General features: G+C 38.9%; 1 protein-coding gene across 1 annotated transcript in view; it reads right to left on the reverse strand.

Moving 5' to 3' along the window:
- abhd17c (abhydrolase domain containing 17C, depalmitoylase) overlaps positions 1 to 25414 on the reverse strand; it is a 36588-nt gene extending 11174 nt beyond the window's left edge. The window contains exons 1-2 of the mRNA XM_003450429.4: positions 24563 to 25414; positions 7539 to 7718 (exon numbers count right to left, since the gene is read on the reverse strand). Coding sequence (XP_003450477.1) covers positions 7539 to 7718; positions 24563 to 25047 — 665 coding nt within the window. The 5' untranslated portion in view covers positions 25048 to 25414. The remainder of the gene's footprint in view (positions 1 to 7538; positions 7719 to 24562) is intronic.
- Positions 25415 to 25773: the final 359 nt, after the last annotated feature.

The following is a 25773-nucleotide window of genomic DNA, read 5'->3' on the forward strand; positions in this document are numbered from 1 at the left end:
AAACCCCCAAAACAAACCATCTGTAGTAAAAATATATAAATACTCTCAAGTAGAGTATTTATATAAAGTCAAATAAAATAAGATCAATATGCAATCTAAACTAAGCCATTAAACATTTCCATGTACTCTTGTACTCTGTTGAAGGCTTTAGTCATTTATATTAGTAATACTTTGACAGATGGTTCATCTTCACTTGCTAAAATCGCTCATGCTTAAATGGACAAAAAAAGATTTAAAAAAAAAAAAAAACCCCACCAACCTAATAATAATTTACAAATGGATCATTTGACTGTGTGAAAAGTCCTGTTGTGTCCAGTTGTACTTGTACCCATCTTCCTCCTCCTGACCTGACTGCTTTAGGGCTGAAAACCACTCTAAGCTGTTCAGTCACAGCCAGAGACTCAACTCAACACCAGCAATGATCCTTCACATGCAACAGAAGTGGATGGCTGATATCTTTTTGGTTTCGTGGTCTGTGTTAAATCCCAGACTTCCAGGAAACAAACAAACATACTAGGTTCAGCTAGTTTGCTGGAAGCTAACTGGATGTACTTGAAGATCTTAAACAGGATGAGACAAACTCAAAACAGGTAAAGGTGTTTTGATCATTTTGTTTCTTTTATGAACCATTTCACAAAATGTAGTGACTGCATTTAGTATGCATGTGTGTCCCAGTTCCTATTTTTGTGCAGATGGTAATGCCATAGGACAGTGGTTCTCAAACTTTTCACAGTGAGTACCACCTCATAAAATATATGGCTCTTAAAGTGTCACCCTTATGACCAACATTAAAGTACAGTAGTATAGGCCTGAATGTTATTTATTTTAACATAAACAGGATGTGACGAGTGATGATAATAACAACTGTACTGTATTAAAACATTCACAGCAGGTGGGATCCGGTCTTGTGATGACGTATGAACCCTGCTTCCGGGTTAAAAACTACTCTGCGTTTTTAACATGTTTTAATGCTTTGTATCTTGTTCTGTTTAATCTGAACAAGCCCCTAAAAACAGTCAGTGATCACTGTCGGCCTCTCTCAGTTTTTATTACCACTAATCATTTTAAAGCTCCGTTTTTAAAACCTTCCGATGTAACTACAGCCCAGCCCATGCAGCAGTATATTAATGACTAACCTCGTATTGTGGATGGATTATCTCAGTTGTTCTCCTGACTGAAGTTTGGTCCGTTTACAGCATCCTGCCATGCAACTGCATTTGTCCCTGACCATCGGGAACCCTCACGTTAACTTTTATTGAGTGGAAAAAAAAGTTAATGTTTATCCTCCAGCTTCATTGTGCTAATGTGTTTATATTATGCTAACCACACCTGTGTAGCTAGCCACCACGGAGCACATCATTATATACCAGCTAGTCCAACTTCAGTAACCCACTGATGTTTAGTTTTCTGTCTTCACACGTACCACAGTGTAAGAACCACTGCCAAAGGAGGTTTGAAAGCCTGCAGTCATCGAGTCGGCATAGCGGTGGCAACTCAGCAACCCGGCTCTGTAACGCTACATGTTCTGCCACTTGCCATTCCTAAATTCTTCCACTTTGATTTAATCTAACTTACAGTTTATAATGGAACACCTAGGAGGAAAGAAATTTCATTACGTCAATTGCAGTTGCTGTGTCGGTATCCCTTTGCAGCACTACATTTGAATTTAGTGACCTCTTTAGGATGACGCATTCATTTGCAAATGTTTGTAAAGGCAGACTGCAAGGCTAGGTGGTTGGTTATATATACTTTTGTCTATATAGTGGATGTTACTGATACCATCTATTTTAAGATGGGATCAGTAAGCAGGAAAAGACTTTCCATGTCACCATTAACATCAGAGAAAAAGAAACCTTCAAGCGTGTTTTGAACAAATCTACAGTTTTCAGTTTACCAGTCCAATCACAGCACACTCTAGAGAATACAAGAATGAGTTTCTCTGGCAGGGTGTGTCTGGGCTCACCCTTAAAGACAGGGTGAAAAGCAAAGCAGAATAAATGTTCCTTTCACATGTCAGAAAGAGTCAATTCTACTGGTTCAAGTATTTGACAAGGACGCCTCCCAAATGATGGCATTATATATTCCATCTGGCCAAGGAGTGCCGTGAGAGTCCCTCAGAGGAACTAGGTTTTGAGTAGAAGAACATACATATAACATATATATACTTCCCCGCTTAGCCTGCAAACCATTGACAAGTTACAAATGAATAAATGATTAAAATAGATGAATGGATGAATAACATTTCTAAACATTAGGAATAAGCACACTAATCTACTATACAGAGGCTTTATCATCTCAACCTGATATATATCCACTAGACTGTGCTGCAAGCAACGAAGTTTGCTGGGGCAGCCAATGGCAGGACAAAATCTTTCAATAACTATCCACCAATATACAACCAATATAACCAGTATATATCATAAATCAAATGACTAAAAATAAGCTTGAATAAGCTCCTTCACACTGTTCTCGCTTAACAAACCTAAACATTATAGCTAAAATCTGGATTTTCTCATGTCAGCCAGCCAAACAAAGTAAAACCACTGACCGCTTAGGAGCCAGACAGTGAAAATGGACAGTATCTTTGTGTTGGAGCCTGGGGCAGCACAAAAGTTATTGGTTCTGTTATTAGTTAGCTAACATAAACTAATGTAAATCTATTAGCATAAACCAAACCACTGATGTCATGTTCTATACTGACACAAGGTATCACTAAACATGCTCGAAAAAATTTAAGCACTTATTTCTATAGTACATGTGTGCATAACTGCCCACATCTAATGTCATTGTAAAGTATGACAAAGTTGTGGTTCAAACTCATTTTACATGGTGGTCCACATACAGCCCACTTTAATCCCAAGTGGGCCAGATCAGGGAAACTCCTCTTCCTGTAAGTGTATCGACGTTTAACTGCACTTTTAATCCAGGAGATATTATAATGTCCAAAAATACAAAAAGAAGTGCAGCTGCAACAGTCTGTCATTTTTCTACATTGGCAACACGATTAACGGCCTTAAATCGGAAGAAATAAATGTATCAAACTACAGAAAAGTTAAACTCGTTGCTCAAACTGTTCTTTAATTATAAAACTTAAACTTTAAAACTTAACAAAAAATGCTATATTTTTATTTTTGATTGTGTTCTTTGTCATTTAACTGTTTATTTATTACTTAACTACTGTAGTGTAGTATGAACTGCCACGGGAGAGGTCTTTACCCGCAGGAAAAGCTGTAAAACTTGTGAAACAGTTAAATGCCCCAAATTTATGACCTTTGTCCAGTGCAGTCCAGCAGATTAGCTTCTTTGCCTGGATGATTCTGAGCCCTAAACTTGACATCCCTGGTCTATAATCTTTGTGCTAGCTTACAGAAATGTTCACGGCTAAAGAATTAGTAATGAGGGCCAATTACTTTAATCAGCCACGGAACTCTGACATTTATGACTGTGGTTGCTGGCATGGTTTTTACAGTAAAGCAGCCTGTTGTGCTTGTGATATTACTGTCTCTTTTGGCGTAAGGCGGGAGTGTAAAGTCTTGCACTGTGCAGGTTAACAGTCAGCTGTGCAGGGACGGCACTGCTTCAGATAATGTTAGTTGCCTTTGTGGCAACATGCTTTTGACACGCTTTGCAGTCTGCACTGTTTTGATTCCTCACACACCTGAGTACTAACTGGGGTTCACAGACACACACCATCTTGGTTGGCTGCTCCTTCTAAACATATCGTGGGTTGTCGGTCTTGTGTTGCTGCTCAGTAACGTTCAATATTTATTATTTACTGCTATTTATGCTTATGTTGGTTGTTGCTGTGGTTTCCCTACTGTGTTGTTTTCCTTGTGCTTGTTTTTTGGGGGGGGTTTCCCAGCAGGTGATCAAATGCATTTTTAGTGTCTTTTCTCTCCGTCTCTCTTCTCCTCTGTCTTTCTGTTTCTCTTCCCAACTTCTCTTTTCCTTGTCTTTCTCTTTCCTATCCCTAGTCCTTTTAGTCCTTTAGTATGAATCTAAAAACTTAAAAGTAGTGCTGTTAAAATTAACGTGTTAACGCAGATTACGCCGTCATCACGATTAACGCGATACAAAAAATGTAACGCTATTAACGCATCTGGAGTGCAGAATGACTCAAAATCCCTGAAACGTTTCTGTTAATGGATTTCGGGCAGTTTGTCCAAGTAGAGTTACCGTCACACATGCGCCAATGTGCAGTTGATCTGGTAGAGACGGGCAGCTGAACCAATCAACTCAATATGGAAGATGATAAACACACATTTGCCCTCTTGATGGGAAATTTCAGTATTACAAAAATAACAAGACGGAACAGTCGACCGACATAAAGTATTATGCACATTGTGCAAGAAGGAATTTTATTTTCACCAAAGCACTTCCAGCTTAAAATATCACATTGAAGCAAAGCATACGGTAGTCGGGGATGCTGCTAGCACTTTGGCTAACGTGTCACCCAGCTTGCGACAAACCACTCACGGAGCATCGGGGGCTCAGTAAGTCTACCTCAGACATACTGATCTACACAGTTGCCAAGTGGATTGCAACAAACTGCAGACCTGTTAATATCGTTGAGAACAGGCGCTTTACATCGCTTTGGTTCCTCGTTTCAAGGACTTGAAGCCTCCCCAAGAGTGACAGAGAGAGTGAGGATAAATGTTTACAGAGTTTTTTGTTAACATGAATGTTCAAGGTGTCCAATAAACATGTTAAGTGCGTATATTTTCCCTTTTTTCTCGAGTCTGTTTGCTCATGCAAAATGAAATGCGATTAATATAGAATAAAAATGAATGATATTTAATCGTGATTAATCAAAATTAATCCACAGTAACCCTGTGATGAATCTGATTAAAATTGTAATTGTTTGAGAGCACTAATATATATTATATATTAGTGTATACTTACCTATTAGTATATAGGTTTTTTTTTTAAAAAGTTGTATATCACAGGAGAGACCCTGTGTTAAAAGACTGAAGAAAACTATTCAAATTCTCTTTGAATTTAAGCATTTAACATTCTTTGTGTTTATTCTGCATTTACTTCATTATATTGCATAAATGTCTGTTACAAGCTTAAATATAAAGTTGAAAAAGTGTAATTGCAGCCAGGCTGTTGATCAAGTAATTGCGATTAATCGCAATTAATTACAGAAAACTGTGAGATTAATTAGTTAATTTTTTTTTATCTATTGACAGCACTACTTAAAAGTAAAAATAAATAAATAATAAACATCGAACAAACCACAACAATCAAGTGGACCAGTATGGTAAACGCTGTAACGATCCACTTGGGAAAGTCAATCTGTTGGGCATCTTTCGTGGGCTTCAGACAATCATTCTCATTGCTACAGTCCAGACAGGACAAGCAAAAAAAAAAACCCAAAAACATAATGAATATTTAATTTGTTGCTGCCACTTTTTACAAATGCCATTTCCCATAGACCAACACCAAGTTTTTACATGCCAACTTGAATTTTGTTTACGTTCCAACCAACGTTCCCTCTAATTTTTCATGTGTCTGAGCGAACACACAAACTCCCTGAGCGTCCCTTGGACCACTGTGAGCGACATCAGACGTGTGCACTGTGGTCACGCCGGCATCGAATCCATCCAAGTTACATGGTTTATTAAAATAATCAAATTACAGCATTTACATTTATGTTAGACTACTTTTAATTAACTGCTTTAGCCCACTTACAATGAAAATTTAAAAAAATCCTGTTCATGACCTGTGTAGTATGTTAACACTATTGGAAGTAAAAAATAACTTGAACTCCAATTTTGAAAACACAACTTTCTTTCTTTTTTTTTTTTTTCATAAAGCTCTGACTTGTATTATGAGTCTGTGGTCTGGGAGAGTCCTGTAACTCTCTGTCTGCCAAATACAGTATATAATGACCAATGTTGGGCAATTAATTATATAGTTACTTCTTCAAAAAAGTAACTCAGTTTGGCAAACAACAAAGATTTTTGCAGCTATTTTTTTTTTTAAATGCAGCCAAGGCATTTTTAAATAAACATTTCAAACTATTTACAGAACAATCAGCTGTTCTGCATCAAATCTGATGCCACACAAATTATTTGTGCCACTCCAAAAAATCATTTCTGTCCACTATGAGATAAAGGAGAACAACAGCCTGATACCTGCAGGCCTGACAACAGCAGATGTATCACTGCTGTAACACCTGTAACATTCAGCAGCCGCCTCATTGTTCTGACACACACAGCAAAACTACACTACACACTAACTACACAAGATTTGCGCTAAACGTCGCAAATCTCACATATCAAAGCACCGCCGTCACTCCTAAAACTTCCCCCCGTTTCTTAACAACTAGATGCCACGTTGCCATATCATTTTTTGATTGGTCGACATGGTACTTTTTTGGACGAATAGGAAAGGGAGAGGGTGGCGGAGTTTGTTTTTGCTCACAGGCGGAGTGTGCTTTCGAGCCTTTTTTCTTATGAAACGCCGTTTTCACCGTTTCTTCCCGCAGTAAATATAAACAACGATAGTATTCAGGAAGAAAACCAAACATTGCAGATATTTTTTTTATCACAACTCTGGTTTTACGTGGCCTATCAACACAATTTAAAAACTGGTATAAAGTCCACACTTTTTTCGTCAATTGTTCCGTCTGTCCTGCTCAATATCTCCAATGGTTGGACACGTTGTCATTAACGTGGCTTCACTCCACATCAGCCACGCCGCTTTGCTAGCTAAAACTCCGGTGTCGGCACATAAGGACGCTGTCATAGCCTGTCAACCACGTTGATTAGCTGCGTATATACGAATGTGAATCGCATTATTGGCTGGACTATAGGATAAGGTGGCATCGTTCTAATCCCATACAGGAGCAGCCAGTCACTTACTGACTAACACTGCAAAACAGAATTGTTAAAGTATTAATTTTAATTTCAATTCAGGTTAATTTTTTTTGTGCGCAACGCAGATTTTCTGTGCGCAGAGACCGTGCCAGCAGTGCGCAAGTGCGCACGTGTGCAGCTTAGAGGGAACATTGGTTCCAACCTCTGCTTCAGAGGCAACCACATGTGACCTTGCGGCCACATCTGTTGCTGCACGACTCCAGAGCAAATATCTCTGTGCTTCCTTTTATTGTTGTGTTTTATGTTTTGTCTTCATGTTGACTTTTGCTCCTTCAAATATATGAGCATATATGAAATTTACTTTTGGTAATGAATAAATGCATCCGCTATTTCCTTATATTATGGGTGCAATAAAAACTAAGATTTTTAAGTTTCTAAGTTTGTTTGGTTTTTTATACATACATACATCAAAAAGTGCTTACACAAATATGACAAAGAGACTTTTCAGTTCCAGAAACAGAAAGTACTTGAGCTCAAAGTTTTTTCTTCTTCTATTAATTTTACTCTTTTCCCTCCTACTAACCGTGAAACAGTTGCCTGACAGAAAGTTACATTTTTACCTTCGTATCAGAGAGCTTTAACGCATCAGTGTTACAATAAAACTGTAAAATGTTGTGACATGTATGTGTGTGTGATTGTGTCTTTAACACATACCTGGGAAAGGCATCGAAGCAGTAAGTCTTGCGTGTGTCAGGGAAGGCCACCCGTAAACCCGACATTAGTGGTGAGTGTAGGATGACGGCAGCACATTCATAGCGAGCAGCCAGATCAATGGTGGGCACCGTGCCGATGCTCTGACCATACAAGATGATATTCTCAGGAGTTACACCATACCTTTACAAAGACACACAGAAAAGCCACATTAATTTATACTATGATGTTACTTAGCATACATAAGGCAACTTCACACATGAAAAACTACATGCACGACTACAGGCTAATTTAAACCATCTGTGAAGCCGGGTTTAAGTACTAAGTGCTTAAATTAGAAGTTTTAGAACATGTTTAGCAGCGCCTGCTGCCAGTACAAAGCCTGATGTCACTAGGCTGGTTAGCTGGTTGCTGCTAAGAGACTTACATTACAAGAATACTAAAACTAAAAAGCAGTCTGAAGGGGTCACATTTGTGCTGCCCCTGGCTGCAACAATGGGTTTTTGCTAAAAAATAAATAAGATGAAGGTTTTTCTGTACTCTAGCCAGCCGACAACAAGAGACCAAAGTGAAACAGGGAAGTCCAGCTGTTAGCTGTAACGTTCAAGTTTGTAGAGCACTTTATGAATGAGGACTGTTTGGTGGAGAATCACTTTGAGTCAGGTGATTTTTTCCTCATCCAGTCGGACGTACCAAGCAGTGCAATCAGCTCATGTCTGCAAAATGTGATCAGTGATATTTTATGTAATAAAATAGTCTCTGTTCCCAAGAACATCCAAACAGTCAGGAATCCTGAGATCCATTCATTTTTCTGTGGGAAAAATACATGGATGTGTATTTTAATTTTACAATCTGTAATGAAATTATATAATGTATTTATAAAAGTTAATTTAATTTTAATACGTGTTTATTGCTCCTCCACACCTCGGCGTTCGTATTCTCTGCTGTGTTTTCGCTTTTGTAAGTTCCAGGTTGAAGCTGATCATCTTATAAATAAGTATAACTTAGGACCTGTCAAGACTGGCTGCACCCCACCTACTTCCTGCTTCCAACAAGGCTGTGTGCGTGTTTAGTTGTGTATCAGTGTAATCAATTTTCTATAAAAAATGAAAAACTATTATTTTTGTACATACTGTAAATATTTTAAATAATTACTATTAAAAAGAATAGACCTGGTAGCTGTGGGGCTGTGGGGAAGTGGGGGTGGGGGCAGGTAAGTTAGGTAAATTAGTTGTGTTTCCTTTACAGAATGCTTTGTTTTGTTTTGGTTGTGCCCACCTTGACGATTCTACCTCAGCAGGAAAATAAACTATTCTGTGCTGAAGCTACAAGCCCTGCTTTAGCATTGGTCCATCCTTGGCAGCAGGGACCACGGAGGTCATCTTTGTGTTACACTCTGTTCTTTACATAGTTGCACTAAAGTATTTAATACGAATATTTCATTCATTCAGATCTGGGATGTCTTATGTTTGTGTTCTCTTTTTTTTTTTGAGTATAATATTTTTTTTTCAACCTAGTCATCAAAATATTTATATTATATTATTGTCATTTGAGTTTAGCCTATGTTTGTACATTTAACATTCAGTTTAACGTTCAGCAGTTTTCTAAATTGAATAGTTAATTTTAAAATACCTACTTTGCACATAGAAAAAGAAAGACTTTACCACGTTCAAAATTATTAGACCTGATAGACCCTGGTGCCAACAGTCATCTACTAATCATAAGGTTGGCATTTCGATCCCTGGGTGCTGCCTGGGTCTTCATGCCAAATACCCTTGTGCAAGATATTTAATGATATTAGAGTGAATATTAGATAAAAAGCACTTAAGCATAGAAATAAGTGTTTTTGTGAAAGAGTGAGTCTCTCTGGACCTTCAGTTCACCCCACAGATGTTGAAAGGGATTCATGATTCCTTTGAATTTGATTGGATTCCTGGTTCCAGATATACTTGAAGAATGTTTCTTTGGGATGCACGCCTCTCCCTTCTTTCTCCAAAAATAAGCAGCGTCTCTATGTCCAAAGAGCTCTAGTTTCATCAAACAAAAGGATGCAGTTCCAGTATGCATAATCTTTGTCCACATTGTCCTCTGTCTTGAAGGTGTCTCGCCTGCAGAAGTGGTGATTTTCTTGGTCTACGACCTCGCTGTCCATTCTTATTCAGTGTTCTAGTGGTTGTCTTCTTTGAGACTAGAATTCCCAAGTTGGCCAAGTCATTCAACTTCTGTCTTGGAAGACAATTCTTGCTAGTTTGTTCCCAGTGTCTTTGGAATCTTTTGCTTCCTGCCTCTGCCAGGCCCGTTCTGTACTCTGTGGCTCTCTTTGAATTTCTTGATTCCCACTCCATTTCTTGGCATTTCATAACACTATAGTAACTTTTTATATTCATCTCCTGCTTTGTGAGTACCAACAATTCTTTTTCTCAAGCATAAACTCATTTCTTGTGTTATTGGAGCTGCACTGCTTTTATCATCTAGTATAAATCTAGATGACAATGAAATTGATCTTTATGTTATCACCCTACTGGTGTATTAAAATAATTATGAGATTCATAACAAACTGAACCTGCCTTGCTGTAGTTTCTGCTGTTCTCAACGCTAGAAACATGTTTTCTTTCACTGAACCTGAGCTCACCATCTCAGTTGAGTGGGCTTAATGTGGTCAAACTTTTTATTCATATGTTGCTCCTAAGTACGTTTGTATTGCAGGTCTATCTTTAGTCGCAAATGTGTGTGAAACACTTGAGCAGAGTATTAAAAGAAGCATCGAAGCAAAGAATTTGTGTGAAGGATTTTTTTATTATCAAATTATTTGAATTAATTGATGAATTGTTGTGGCCCTATAATTTAATTAGTGACAAATTCTTTCAGTAACAGTATGACAGTGGATCAACATGCAGAACCAAGAGTGCTTCTGAAGAAACATTCTACAAGTCGAGGGATTGCCCAGTGTCAACACACACTGGGTGGTAAAGAGTAGACAACCATTAGACGTGACCTGGAAACTGGCATAGCGTTTCCCAGCTTCTCTTCTAAAGTACTGCAGTTCTGACAGAAAACAGGCCAGTTAGTCTATCAAGCAGAGGAGATTCTGGATGGCATGTTCTCTTGCCTTCACTCACAATCTGGAAAGGAAGCTTAAAACAAACCCTCCCATTCCCTTACAGTGCTGGGAAACAGAAAACAGAAACTATACCACAGCAAACACACAAAGAAGTTTTTTTTTAAAACCTTTCTGTTTCCAAATCCAGCTTTACAAAGGATTTGGAGTAGAGGTGCTGTGTTGTACGTCCCCTATGAAGAGATGTCATTGTAACAGCTCTTCAGATAACAGCTTGGGTGTGACTAATCTTTTAGCCTAGACAAGTACTTCCTCTGATAAGCAGCTACTGAACTGCGCAGTCATCTTGACAGCTGATTATGACCTGACACATGGATGGACAAAGTCCCCACTGGGTGCCATCTGACTCACAAATCACTGGACTTTGGAGCACCAGACAGCACATTGTAAGGAAAAGAGACTCATTGCTGAGAATGAATGCAACTGTATATCATGGCTACTAAAAAATGAGAAAAAAAAAAGAAAAAAAGAAGACGACCAAGGACCTGGACATTATCAAGTGACTTTCATGAGCCCAAAACAGACCATCAAAATCTATAAATGTGTTTTTAAAAAATGGCCAAAAGTTACAGATACATTTTAAAACACCCAGTGGAACATCTTGAAAATAGAGAAATTTACGGATATTACCTGTTTGTCAGGGTTAAATATCAGGAGTCAGTCAACACTGAAAAACAGTGGTTTAAGACTAAGATCTCTCAACATAAAGTTCTAACGAATTTGTAGATTTGGTGATTTATGGTATGCAGTGGACAATGCGGAAAAGGAATGCTTAAGAGCCATAATCTCTGGAGAAGATAATGCAGACCCAGCTTCAGCAAAGGTGATGCGGTATCCCCTCTGTTCTTCAACACTGTGATCGATGCAATTATGTGCGGGACCACGACGGCTGCCGTGGAGTCCAGTTCAACAATGACCAAGATTGAGTCATTAGTGTGCATGTCATTTGAAACTTGCACATTTGTCAACAAAATATAAGTTTTAAGGCAACATTTGTCACCATAGGGACAATGCCTTGTACAGCGCCTCTACTTTCAAGGTGGTCCATGGAGGCCCAACATGGCAATTGTAAAGAAATTGACAACCTACTAAATAATTCGAGAGTAGGGCTGCCACGATTAGTCGACTAGTCACGATTACGTCGACTATTAAAATCGTCGACGACTAATTTAATAGTCGACGCGTCGTTTGAAGCTTTGTAAGATCCCAAAAGACGCAGGAATAAGTAGTAGTATTTAAGAGTGTAATAACGGACTGAAACAGAAGATGGCAGCACTGCATGTACAAGGATGCCAGCTGCCGTTAAACCCCGAAGAAGAAGAAACTGTGTTCCAGAATTCATAGCGCGGCCCAGCGCAGTTGTCAACAATGGCGGCAGCTAGTTAGTTTTAATATTACAATTATTATTCTTTCTGGGTCACAAAATAAACGTTTAACATATTTTCAGGTGTACATTTTACGTCCAATGGATGCATGATCTGATTAGTCGACTAATCGCAAAAATAATCGGTGACTAGTCGACTATCAAAATAATCGTTTGTGGCAGCCCTATTCTAGAGAGACTAAAAGAAGCCGTGGCATCGTGTGTTCTGAATTTAAAAACACCTAGTTCAATTCTGCAGTTAGTTTAAGAAAACAAATAGGAAAACCCGACAGCAGAACAACTGAAAAATACAAGAAACTGCTTCATATTGAAGGAATTAAAAAACAATTTGGAGAAACAGAGGGACGCAGTACAGAACAGTGGAACATTATACTGCAAACTGATAAGAATTTAGTGATCCCAATTCCATTATCTCTATCAATTTGACTCCTTACCAGTTCCATTATTGAGTCTCATTGTTTGTCATTGGCTCTGCTTTGAGAGCTACCACCATCGTTGAGCAGAATATCAAAGACATTATATTTGTGCAAATTAATTGCCTGATATGTGGTCAAATATTTGTGCGTGTTGGAGGCATTTCCCCTCTTTGTTGTGATTATACTTGGGGTCATTATTAAAAAACGAGTCATGTACTACACATATTACACAAATCCACTGCGTTACTTAAATACTCCAAGGAGAAGGTAACTTGTTACACTACCTCTACACATTACTTTTAAATTTCTCTGTAAAAAATGAAATCATAATTACCATTTTACAATATAAACCTATAGGCATATACAGTCCCACACACCAACACAAATCCCTATCCTAAAAGAGCACAGATATATGATATTTCTCTTAGTATTTTAGGTATGAAAAAAAGCCATCAGCACAAATCAAAGATGAAAACCAGCACAAGTTGACTTCAAAGTGATCATTACAGTGAGTCTACTGTAGAAACATGAAAAGGTAAAAACGGAGGCTCCAGCTGACTGCTCATCACTCCTTTTGGCGCCGTGGATATTCAGGGTCCAGATGCTGGGCTGCGGGTCAGCATTTACTCAGCGTCTGTGCAGGCGCTTGTAAAGAGCCAAAGTTGTGGAAGCAGCATAATGCAGTTGTTTCTGTCCTGAATGCAGTTTCCACTTTTCAACCTTGTCCTTTTGGCCAATAAACATAAAAATATTCTCCATATCAACGCTGTAGACTATAGCCTGCGCCACAAATTTCATCCACCGGTACACAAACTGAAATCAAGTGACGGTAGCGCAGACTCCAGTGCAGTGGAACCAATAAGTGGCAGACTAACAATTCCAAGGAACTGAACTACTGTGAACTGGCGTAAAGGACACTCTTTCACAGCTACATAGAAGCCAAAGGGCACTGGAGAAAAAAGTGCCTGACAGCTCTCCCATCTTAATATCAGAATTTATGGTATTCTAACAGATGTAGAAGGCAACTCTGCTGTAAATTTTATAGAAAACCTGATAAAGTCAGAGCTGGCTGAAAATACGGGACTAAACCAAGAGTGTGACCTGGGAATAGAGCAAGTGCAACGTGCCCATGTACTAAAGCCACCTCTGGGCGCACCTCCCCACTGCTTGATGGTCCGCTTCTTCCAATAAGCAGTCAACGAGAGTCCTCTGTGGGGCTTGGACCAAGATTGGAGATTAAGGCAAAAATAAGCAGAAAATACTACTCACTGACACCTGCAGATCCCTTTATTCCCAGCAAGCAAAGACTACCAAACACACAATAACTGACTTTTTACACTCTTTAGAGCTACCCTCACCTGGTATGCCTGAACTCTGGTTATTCAGCATGTAATTGTCTTGCATGAATGCAAGATAATTACTTTGAGACGGTGGTGACTCTAAAAATGGAGCGAATGAGACTCAATAAGTGATAAAAACAATGGAATCAAATCGCAAAATTCTTCTCAATTTCGATCCACACACACAATTGAAGAGAAGAAGTATACACACAGACACAAACACACACATAATCAGCCATACTGACATACATTCATTCCAACATACACACACCATGCACGCGTGTTTTCAAACTATGGCAACGAATGAAGGGGAACGGATTAAGGAAACGCCAACCTATAAAAATATGTTTTTTAGCATTCATTTAAAACAAATAACAGAGTCAGCCAACCTGACTGACTGAAGAAGGCTGTTTGGGCAGTACAACCTCAAAAGCATGATCATCTCTGGTTTCAAAATCAGAGCGAAGCCGTGTTTAGACGATCGGAGAGGCGGGCTGCATTGATAAGGTCCTAGAAATCTCAGCTAAATAAGCAGGGGCCTGTGAATGTAGAGCCTTTATCAGTAACTTAATTTTAAAGTGGATTCTGAATTTCCCTGGAAGTCAGTGAAGGGATGCAAGGACAACTATAATATGTGACCGCTGGCTAGTTTTTGTTAGCAGCCTTGCTGGTGGGTTCTGAACTAACTGTAGAGGAGCTATGGAGGACTAAGAGACGCTTGTCAAAAGTGAAATGCAATAATCAGAGTGGAAGAAAATTAAAGTGTCTACTAAAAGCTCAAAATGATTGACTGACAGTAAAGTTTTGATTTTCGTAATATTTCTCAGATGAAGGAAACAAGACGGGGTAATCTTTGAGATATGAGTTTCAAAATTCTGGTGCTGATCAAAAGTGATACCAAAGTTTTTAGCAGAGGATTTGATGTTACTGGCGATGCGGCCGATATACTGACATATGTCCTTGAGTACATGCCTCTTTCCTAATGGGTGCCCCAAGTGCCCTTTTCTTGAAGCAAATTTTTATTTATTTTGTTAATTTGTGTGCTAGTGTGGAGTCCTGCCTGTGCCCCTCAACAATGATATTTAACTATTAATCACAGTTTTGCTAAATAAAAAGATCTGGCTTGCATCAGTCACATGACTACCATTGACCAATGCTCCCCCCTTGCAACAAAAACCAGTAAGTAGGGTGTACAGCATACACTGTAGTCTATAACACAGGAGTTTTAGCCTATTATGTACAATTGGCAAACTGTTTTGTGACAACTGACGATTTGAAACAAATGAGCGTCCTGTGTGTGCAACAGCATGACAAAGCATTACCTTTCCTTTTATTAAATACACAAGTAGTGCTGGTCATTAGCTGCTAGCTAACTGGGTAAGGGTGTCATGGCTCTGTAGCTCTGACCACTGTTTTAGGGAACATATTTAGTTTTAAAGTAAGTTACAGGGCTTTTCCCTGCCTTTCTGCACGACTTATACTTCACTAAAATCTAATATGCATATGCACATAATTATGGATTATTATAATTACGATATTATGAAAAAACACTATTTTAAAGAAATACATTAATAGAATATATTAGATTTATATTTCAAATATGACAAACTGCTGATTTTACAGCAGCAAAATTATTGTAGCTCTACAGTTTAAACATTTAATAGGCTTTCTGCCTGCACAAACTGGATAGTCAAACAAACTGAATCCTCATAATTACATTATTTTATATTTATTACTTAATTTTTTTATCCCCATTACTTTATTATTATAGCACTGGGAATAAATAATAAGGGAAGGATTCTGGATCAGCACCATGATGTAAACTTGTGGCCATAGTATATACAGTATTCTGGAGAAGGTATAAAATATCACTGTATGTCCATGTGTGTATTTTATATGTATAGATAAAAAAAAAAAAAAAAATTAATCATGACATAACATTGTCCAGACATGCCTTGTAAGGACATGAGGAGGAAACGGTGACAAAAGGAGCTGTGTGAGGCAGTGGATCTCTCACCAGCTGGATTACAAAGAGCACCGGTAACAATGACACATGTACCAGTTGTTGCATTGCAGAGGTATTCAAGTATAAAAATAATAATAAGCACAATGTTTTGGTTCTATAACATTTTTCTATTATTACTTTATTATGGATTAATGGTGCATGAGTTTTTAAGTGTGGATAATTAAAAATAGATTAATGCAATAGCAGACTGTGCCTTGTTCTCAGATGGACAGCAAGTGGAGAGTGATAGTTTAGATGAGGAGATGGAAGGAGGAAGAGAGGCAAAGAGTGAGTCACAGGCAGAGCCTAGTTTATCTCTGACAGTTTAGCTGCCTTACGGTTCCAAGCGCTGTCACCGATCTTTGCACTTTATTATTATCTCATAACAATTGCTTAATCAGCTACCATATCTCCTATGGACTTTTTAATGTCTACAGTCTCAGATCAACATAGCTCTGCCCTCCAGCACTATCAGCAGCAGGAGCAGCAACAACCCCTCAACAGCAACATTGTACCCATCAGGTAAAACATAGGCTACGTTTGCTTTGCATCGTCCCTGCCAGATGACAGTGATATAGTATGATGCAATTTCATATTAGAATCTTGATGAATGTGGGTTGTTGTTATTCAGCCTGGTTTTATGTGCCCCTATTTAACTTTCAGCATCATCTCTGCACGGCCCTGCTCTTGGCCAACTTTACTCCAGCATGTTTTCTGATGAGGCGAAAAACTGGAGCACCAGGAAGAACATGTAAAATGTCTATATATAGAAAGGCTCTGAATGGGTGAAACATGCAAGTCTGTAACACCATAAATTAATAATCTCAAATAAATATCAGTTATGGGCCTTTTACAAATGTACGTAGCAATGATGGTGACTCTCAAAGCAGAGCAGGCGAAAACCCAATAAGAATCGATAAGAGTATCAATAAGGAATCCAATCAATAAGTGATATTAATAATGGAATCAAAATCACTAAATTCTTATCAATTATCATCTCTATTTGGTGACTGACTTGCTTTTGGAACTAGATTAAAGAACGACTTAAAACATTTCCACTTGCAACATTAGATAAATTAGAGGAGTTTTTCCACGCTGGCCTCAGAAGCTGCCGGTTCGTTAGATCGTTGATTTTCTGAGTTACCAGAGTGACCAGGTTCTGCTTTATCTAAAGGAGATTTTACATCTACAACTGTTAAAGATCATTATGTAACTATAGGCCAAAAGCTAGTTTCATAAACAATGGGGTGCTTACAGAAGAACACTCCTACTTCTAGTACAGTGCAAGAGTCTGGCAATGAATATTGGCTAGCATGTTATCAACTACAATAGGGATGGGTATCGAAACCCGGTTCTTGTTGAGAACCGGTTCCCACTGTTTCAATTCCTTGGAATTGTTTGCCATTTTTGCAAACGATTCCCTTATCGATTCCAGTCGCCCCGAATGACGTCACCACGTTGCGGAGCGTCATTTACCTGGCAGGGCGCCTAAGCGGCTCCAACGCTCAAAAGTTTGGTTGTACTTTACGAGAACGGATGACAACAGGGCAACTTGCAATACTTGCAAAGTAGATATTTCATTTACAGGAGGAAATACTACGAATATGCAAAAGCATTTGCTCACAAAACACGCGATGACCTTAATTGAATGTCGTGTTTTTAATTCCGCTCCGGACTCGTGAATCTCAACCCAGCAGCAGCGGTAACGTTTGCACGTCCTCTCCCGTTAATGCAGCGGGTAAATAATCAGCTAACAGTGCATATTATGTTAGCGTGATCTGCCTTATTACAAAACCTGCCATTACTGTGCATTTAGGTGACCATGATGAGACAGACAGAGTCTGGCTGGCTCAGATGCTGACAGTTCTCGCTGCAGTCTACCGTTAGCGTCTCATTTCAGGCCAGGATAGACGAATGTCACCGAGCAGTGACTAAGTTTGTGGTCAAAGGCTTGCACCCATTTGCCACAGCAGATGCCCCCGATTTTCGGTAAGTGAATGTGTTTAATTGTAGGCAGGGACATTACTGGATATTCTTGTGTAATTGCTACAGAAAAATTTATGTTAAGAATATTTATTTTACATTTACAATTTTTTTTCCTGGGGACCCTGTGACACCCCATTGAAGAGCCGTAGGCTGTGGATCTCTTAAGAGCTTACTGTTGGGTTTGTAAGGCCATGTTACTCCTAAATTTCTATCTTGTTCAAAGAGAAGATATAAAACAAAGTTCTAAGCTAATCGACCTTAGTGTTCTCCTTTTTTAAAAATAAGAATCGATAAGAGAATCGATAAAGAATCGAATGGTTAAACAGAATCGAAAATGGAATCGGAATCGTGAAAATCTTATCAATACCCATCCCTAAACTACAATCCACATGATGTGAACATGATGATTAATGTGACCATCAAGCCTAATTTTAAGAGCTAGTCTGTTATTTCTTAAATTATTTCAAGTCAACATAAGTAAAAAGCAAGAGTTGTTGGGACATGCTGCTGTTTATTTAACACAAGGAACTGAATTTTTAAAGTCTAGTGAATGGACATGTAACATCAAAGAAAAAGAACAATAACACCATTTAGTAATTATCAGAATGCCAAGGCAACCGATCTTTGTTAAAGCAAATCGTTATCTTCAAAATCTTACTGCTGCACAAAACAACCCAAGTCCCTAGAGGCCAAGTAAAAGGACACTTTAATCAAATTCCAGTGTTAAGGCCCATACACGTAATGATTTTCCTCAAAATATGATTAAAAAGATATTGAATAAACATACAGCTGCTCCTCAGGTGCTTAGGTTCCCTAAGGCAGTCTGATGATTAATCCAGTTTTATGCTCATGCAGGCTACTCCCGAAAGTGTTGGGGAATGATAAAATGTTTCATTTAAATGCTAGATGTGATTAGATGCTCTCAGTTTCCATTAAGTGGCATTAATACTATGTGTCAAATGGCACATTAACCTCAGACGTGTTCATTATTGATTTGTTTATTTACGTAATGATCCCCCTCAAGCCTATGATATAATTCAACATGAAGGAGACAGACATTGAACTGACTTTCTATTGTTAAGCTGATCTGATATTTGAATAAAATATTTTCTGATCCTTACTGGGCCAATCTGCTCATTCCAATTATATGTTGTTCTGTGTTACACTACACATCAGTAAGGACTCTTACGCAGGATTTGTAGCCCTGCAAATGTGTCCATCCGCATACACTCTTCAGTCGGACAGAGGGGAGAAGGATTTTCACCCACGTGAGATGCGCTACTGTGCAGGGCTCCGAGATCCTGACTGCAAATGGGAAGCGCACGGCATACGGCATATGCAACTGCCGAATGCTGATTGGTTTACAGGTGGGCAGGTGGGAATAGAGTCGGGAGGGATAGCGCAGTTTACCAGGAACCGGAGGACTGTGAAAAAAAACTTCAAAGACCATGAAATAAAGAATGAAAAGCACATAGTTGTTCCAATGACACTTTTCACACTCTGTTTCACTTCAGCTCTTTGTATGTTGTAATGGCATGCTCTGTTGCGATCAACAGCACAAGCAAGAGTGGTTGCAACACATACACTCTTACTCTTGTATACCGTCTCCATCTGACAGCTGAGCTCACTGCAGGCAGACGGGTAGTCCCTGGAGCGGGGAGCGAACATGCTCTCTCCAGTCCACTATAACACCAGCTTCAGACTGAGCGAAAATAAGAGAAGAGCAAATAATTTTGCTGATTTACTTTTTTTAGTTTTTAGTCATTTTAATCCTAATATTATTCAGTAGTTCACAATAAATTCAGGAACTGTATTCTTTGATGTCAATGTTGCACTGCAAGTCATGAAAGCACTGATGTTTGTTGAAATCTGCTGTTTCTTGACATACAATAATTTTCACTTATGTGCTGATTAAGTATATGAAACAAGTGTGAGCATTAAATATGAAGAGACACAAAATGCAAAAACTTTAGTCCGGAATTGGATGTTGATAAATGGATTAAGCTGCCTAATTTTTGTGATAATTAATTAATGTAAGTGGTTTATGATTCTCTTGTTTCATCATCAGAAATGGGACAAATCACTGTTCATTTCAATATAAAATTAAAACAAAAACGTGTTGGAAGATTGTGATTGGCAGTTTTCGCACAATTAAATACTTAATCCACTGAACTCTCATAATAACACTGGAAAGTTATAAGTACTTTAGGTTAATGTAAAATGTATATTACCTCTTGCTGTATATGAGCTAGAGCTGGGCGATAAAACGATAACGATATGTATTGCGAAATAACTTTTTCTCGATAGAAAAATTAAACTATTGTGATAGGCCTCATCTCTCTTGTCCTCTTAAAGAAAAAAAAAAAAAAAGAACAGCCAATCCAAATTAAGTAGCGCAGAGCCGAACCAATCACAGCCGCAGCGTCACGTCACGTGACTTGTTACGTACAGCACTAGCGCCATGGCGCACATGTGTATTTGTTTTTGCAGCCGTGCAGCCCGGGTAATGAAGGAAAGGAGTTTGCCGTCTAGAGAAAAATCAACCGAGAGCGTGAGCGAAGGTTACCGAAGAAAAAACAGATGATGGTTCCAATACCGGAGAGCTTGTCGAACGGAAGGGCCACAGAAGTTCCGTAGTGTGAAGGTATTTCGGCTATTTCAAGTCTGACAAAAAACAGAGTAGCGCGCACTGTAAATTGTGCCGAAAGCAAGTCTGGAAATACAATAAAGCGGTGCATGCGTTATCGCCTGAAATGAAAAAAAACATATCGTGATATGAAAAAATCTTATATCGCCCAGCTCTAATATGAGCTCAACATGCCTCACAGATCGTTTATTGTATAACACAGTGGAGAGTGGCAACTTGGATACAGAGTTGGGTAATGGGTCAGAACTAGGGCTGCCACAAACGATTATTTTGATAGTCGACTAGTCACCGATTATTTTTGCGATTAGTCGACTAATCAGATCATGCATCCATTGGACGTAAAACGTACACCTGAAAATATGTTAAACGTTTATTTTGTGACCCAGAAAGAATAATAATTGTAATATTAAAACTAACTAGCTGCCGCCATTGTTGACAACTGCGCTGGGCCGCGCTATGAATTCTGGAACACAGTTTCTTCTTCTTCGGGGTTTAACGGCAGCTGGCATCCTTGTACATGCAGTGCTGCCATCTTCTGTTTCAGTCCGTTATTACACTCTTAAATACTACTACTTATTCCTGCGTCTTTTGGGATCTTACAAAGCTTCAAACGACGCGTCGACTATTAAATTAGTCGTCGACGATTTTAATAGTCGACGTAATCGTGACTAGTCGACTAATCGTGGCAGCCCTAGTCAGAACTTCCCAGTTTTCCACTTTGAGCTCAACAATCGTAAAGCACTCACATATTCACCGAGCTGTGTGTGCAAAAACAAAGGTTGGGCACCTTTTTTTAAACTTTTTAAAAGATTTTGATATGAAAAAGTAACTGTTAATAACTAAGCAATCTGATCTGTTAAATAGTTTGAATTGACAAACAAAATGTAATTTCACAGATTTCATTTGCTATGTGTGCACTACTTTCTGAAATGAAAAACAGTGAGCATAACTTATGATTTATGAATTGATGCAGCTTTTAAGCACCAATGGATTGTACAGCAGACACACCCCATCATTTAGTCAGAGCAGCAAGAATGTGAAAAACACGACCCAGCTCCAAGCTCAAGTGCTCAGGCACATGCTTTGAATTGCAGATTATACGTTTTTTTTTTTTTATGTCAAGGCAGTAATTCATTAAATTAACTACATAAAATGACAAATACCTTTCTCTGTCTGTTTTACATTGCATAATTTTGCACATGCCTACAAACATAACCAGCATGGTACAAGGTAGAGTTTACAAGATGAGAAAGTCTCATATGTACACACAAGTATTATAAATGAAGCACATGCAACACACCAAGCACATTATGTGTACTGTCAGAATGCGCCGCGCGTGCACACACACACACACACACACACACACACACACACACACACACACAAAACAGTGTAACTTTGACCAACATCAATCAGCACTCTCCTACCACAATTAAGTTATCTAATATCTTCTATCAGTTATTTTTACTGTTAAAAAGTAAAGAACTCAATTATTAGTCAAGTCCTGCAGGCAGAGACAGCATATAGATGGACATAGGCATGAGGCAAGCTATCGATGAGGAGCTGGAGAGTTAAAAAAAATAAAAATAAAAATAAAATCTGTTCATTGGAGATGGTTTAGATTCAAAGTAGGGCTGCTCAATTAATCGAATTTTCATCTCGATTACGGTCTGGGTTTTCAACGATCATTAAAAATGACTGAGCCGATTATTAGCACCTCCCTCGTGCTTTACTCTCACACTGCTCCGTGTGGCAAATCGAGCGCACCTCTCTGCGTTTCGAACACGCCTCACAACAATTAAGAGGACCCGAGGGAAGCTCGGAAAGCTAAGCAGAAGTTATTTGTAGAGGAGAGGATAATGGCTGCTGAAGAAAGAATGCCGTTGGTTGAAAAGAGAGATAAAACGACTTCAGTGGTGTGGAAACATTATGGGTTCGTGGAGTCAGACGTGGATCAAATATTGTGCAGTATTTTGAAGTTCACTAAACATAGATGTTTACATTTGTCATTTATTTTTTATATTGCAAACATTTCCACTGTAATCATTATTTGCACACTATTTTATATTATTTTTTGACAATCTTTAAAGGCATTATTCAATACATTGTTATTGTTAAATAAATATCGTCAAATAATCGAGATCTCAATTTCAGTGAAAATAATCATGATTATCATTTTTGCCATAATCGAGCAGCCCTAGTTATAAGGAAAATGTTTGAGCTACCAGCTCGGTCTGCAGACTCATGCAGACCGAGAAGAAGCAGCAGCATCACTGGGCAAACGTCTTCCAACACAGCATAGCGACCAGCATCACTTTCATCCAGAGACAGAATAAAATGAACCTTTTAGCTACCGCTGTCAGTGTGTGCAGAGAGGGATTTTGACCCTCTGAAATGGTTGATCGTGAAGTTGCTTGTCCAGCAATGGGCTGGATAAGCAAAGCTGGACCAAATAACTCAGGATGGTGGTGCATGATAGGAGAGCTCTACATAAAAATGACCGCCCCTGAGATAAAGTAACTATTAACACACAAACTGAGCAAGCATGAACAAAGTCGCTTTACAGTGTCGGCTTATTTCAAATTGAACTCAAGAAATTTCACCAAACACACAAACTGGTTTTTGAAGCATCAACTAAATGAGCATGTTGGCTACATTTCTGTGATAATGTGCATGACCGTGAATCCTGAATAATTCAAAAAATTGTTTACTGTACCTTCATACATAAAGTCCACATCACACTGAACAATATTTAAATAAAATTCAACTTGGATCCTTTTTAATGTCAGTGATTTTTAAATGTATCTGCTTCTAAAGTAGGGCGCAGAAGCTCTTTGTGATTTTCCTTCTGTATGTATCATGTTTGGGTGTTAGAATTATCCATGAAAGTAAACCTCTGCATGTAACATACTGTACTGTATTTATAGAAACCACGATGAACAGGAAACCGGAGGAAGATCAGTTGATTACAAAGCAGAAAACAGGTGAGTCACATTTCCAATGGTTCCACCTGCCAAACCTTTCTTTAGCCCTGAGCATGTACTGGGGGCAGGCAGCTTTATTAGCACCTAAACAGCGTAGGAAATGACGTTTTTAACAGCCACTGGCTAAAAAGCAAAATGCTGAGATTCTGCAACAAGTCACTTTATAGCAAAGACTAATTTTGTGCCATGTAATCTTCCAGCAACTTCTCTGTTTCATTTTAGCCACATTTTATGGGCTCAAATTGTGGTCATAAATATTTTGTACTTGTAAATCAGACTACGTAGTTGTGAACTGAGTTTTGTAACCTTGTAAACCAAAATATCTGAAAATTTTATGTTTGCACATCTATAGATGAGAATTTTTGTGTGTTAAAAAGATTTGTGTTTGAAAAAAATATAGTTAAACAAGTTAGAAATCTTTGTTGTTCAGGTCAGGTTACAGATACAAAGTAAAAACCTACATGTAAAACTGCGCTCAAGTTCTTTAGCTGTGTGTGAGTTTCAACTTGCAAGTACGATTTTTGACCCGATTTTTCTTCCTTTCAGCTGATTGGTCAGTGTCATGTCCATCACAAATTTAATTATCCAATCAGAGAACAGATGGGTTTGGCTGTCAGAGGGCGCTTTACTGAGCTTCAGGTCCTGGAATGGTAATACAGTTTGAAGCTGGTGGATCTCTATATAAATATCCCAGAACACTTACACAAGCTAGGTCCCTTAACTTTCAGTAGCTGTTGAAAGGATAAAGGAAAGGAAAGGAAAGGAAGAAAATTCGTACTTGCAAGTTGAAAGTCACACACAGCCAGGGAACTTGAGCGCAGAGTTTTACACATGTTTTTTTTGCTTTGCATCTGTAAGCAGACCTTAACAAATAAACAAAAAAAACTGTAACTTGTGTAAATCTTTTTTACACACACATAAATTCTCATCTGTGGATGCACAGATAACACATAACATGCACACATAACATTTTCAGATATTTTGGTTTACAAGGTTACAAAACTCAGTCCACAACTATGCAGTCTGATTTACAAGTACAAAATATTTATGACCACAATTTGAGCCCAAAGTATTTGTCTGGTGGGCGCAATCTCAGCACACACTTGTAGGCATTGTCTGATCCACAACACTCATGTATTATACTCACTTGTTCCTCAGCATCTGCCAGGCCGCCTCGATGTCCGCATACAGGTTCTTCTCGGAAGGCTTGCCGGTGCTGACTCCGTAGCCTGAATAGTCGTAGGAGAACACGTTGCAGTTTATCCTGGAGCCCAGGCCGATGTAAAAACTGCACATCTGTCCCAGGTCCACAGCGTTACCGTGGGAAAACAGCAGCGTGTAGCGACTGTTCGGAGCGCAGCGCACAAACATGCATGCTACCCGGTTACCCCGGCTGCTTCTAGTGGTGAACACTTCCACTGCATCGAGCTCTCGCTGAGAGTACTGCCAGTCCGCCCGTTCGGTTAAATGTAAGCTAGTCACCCCGTTAGCGTCGGTGTGCAAGGAATACGTGGGCTCCGGTGGAAGGAAAGCTAGTTTGGCCGCGATGCGACTCGGACAGGGTGGACAGCAGAACAGCCAGCACAGCTCACCAATAGAAAACCCATTCATCCTGGGGCCTTGTTCTGGCATTTAGGCCCTGGGTTACCTGATTTACTAACTTCAGCTAAAACAAAACACACGGTTCGTATCTGTTTCGAGATCCGGTGTACCATTAACAGACCGTAGCAGCGCTGGAAGATGGGCTCAGCGACGTCTCGGCTTTGCAGCTACTCGCTAGCCGGCATACAGGTGGCTCACAGCAAAACTCACGGAAATTGCGACACAACATTTAGGTTTATATTACTTTACACCACTAAACTGTGCCACTACTGGTCTCAATACCACAGTTCTACCCTTTGAAAACATTACTTGCTGTAGCTTTGTTGCTAATATATTGTAATAAAGAAAGCAGCCATTTCTCTTGAATGGTGGCAAGCCGGTTTTCCGGTACAACCGGATATCCTGCCTTAACAAAAACAAAAAGTCGTAAGATATTTTAAGAAAAAAACAAACTTCATTCTTTTCTTCATTGAAAAAAAATATTCACACACACACATCCAAAAATCCTCAGCCGCCCTTCATTTATTTATATTTTGCGCTTTAAATGGTAAATGGCCTGTATATTGTATTTAGTCCCTAAGGACCCCAAAGCCTTTACACCACATTCAGTCATCCACCCATTCACACACACATTCACACATTTTGGGCTTTAAGGTAAAACAGTCTGTTCAATTCCAAAGATCTAGTTTTTTAAAGACTTGGGCTGATCCCACACTGTAATGTTTAGGTTCGGGCTCTGCATGGTGACTGATAAAG

The sequence above is a fragment of the Oreochromis niloticus genome, linkage group LG1 (assembly GCF_001858045.2).
Source record: "Oreochromis niloticus isolate F11D_XX linkage group LG1, O_niloticus_UMD_NMBU, whole genome shotgun sequence".
Classification (NCBI taxonomy): Eukaryota; Metazoa; Chordata; class Actinopteri; order Cichliformes; family Cichlidae; genus Oreochromis; species Oreochromis niloticus.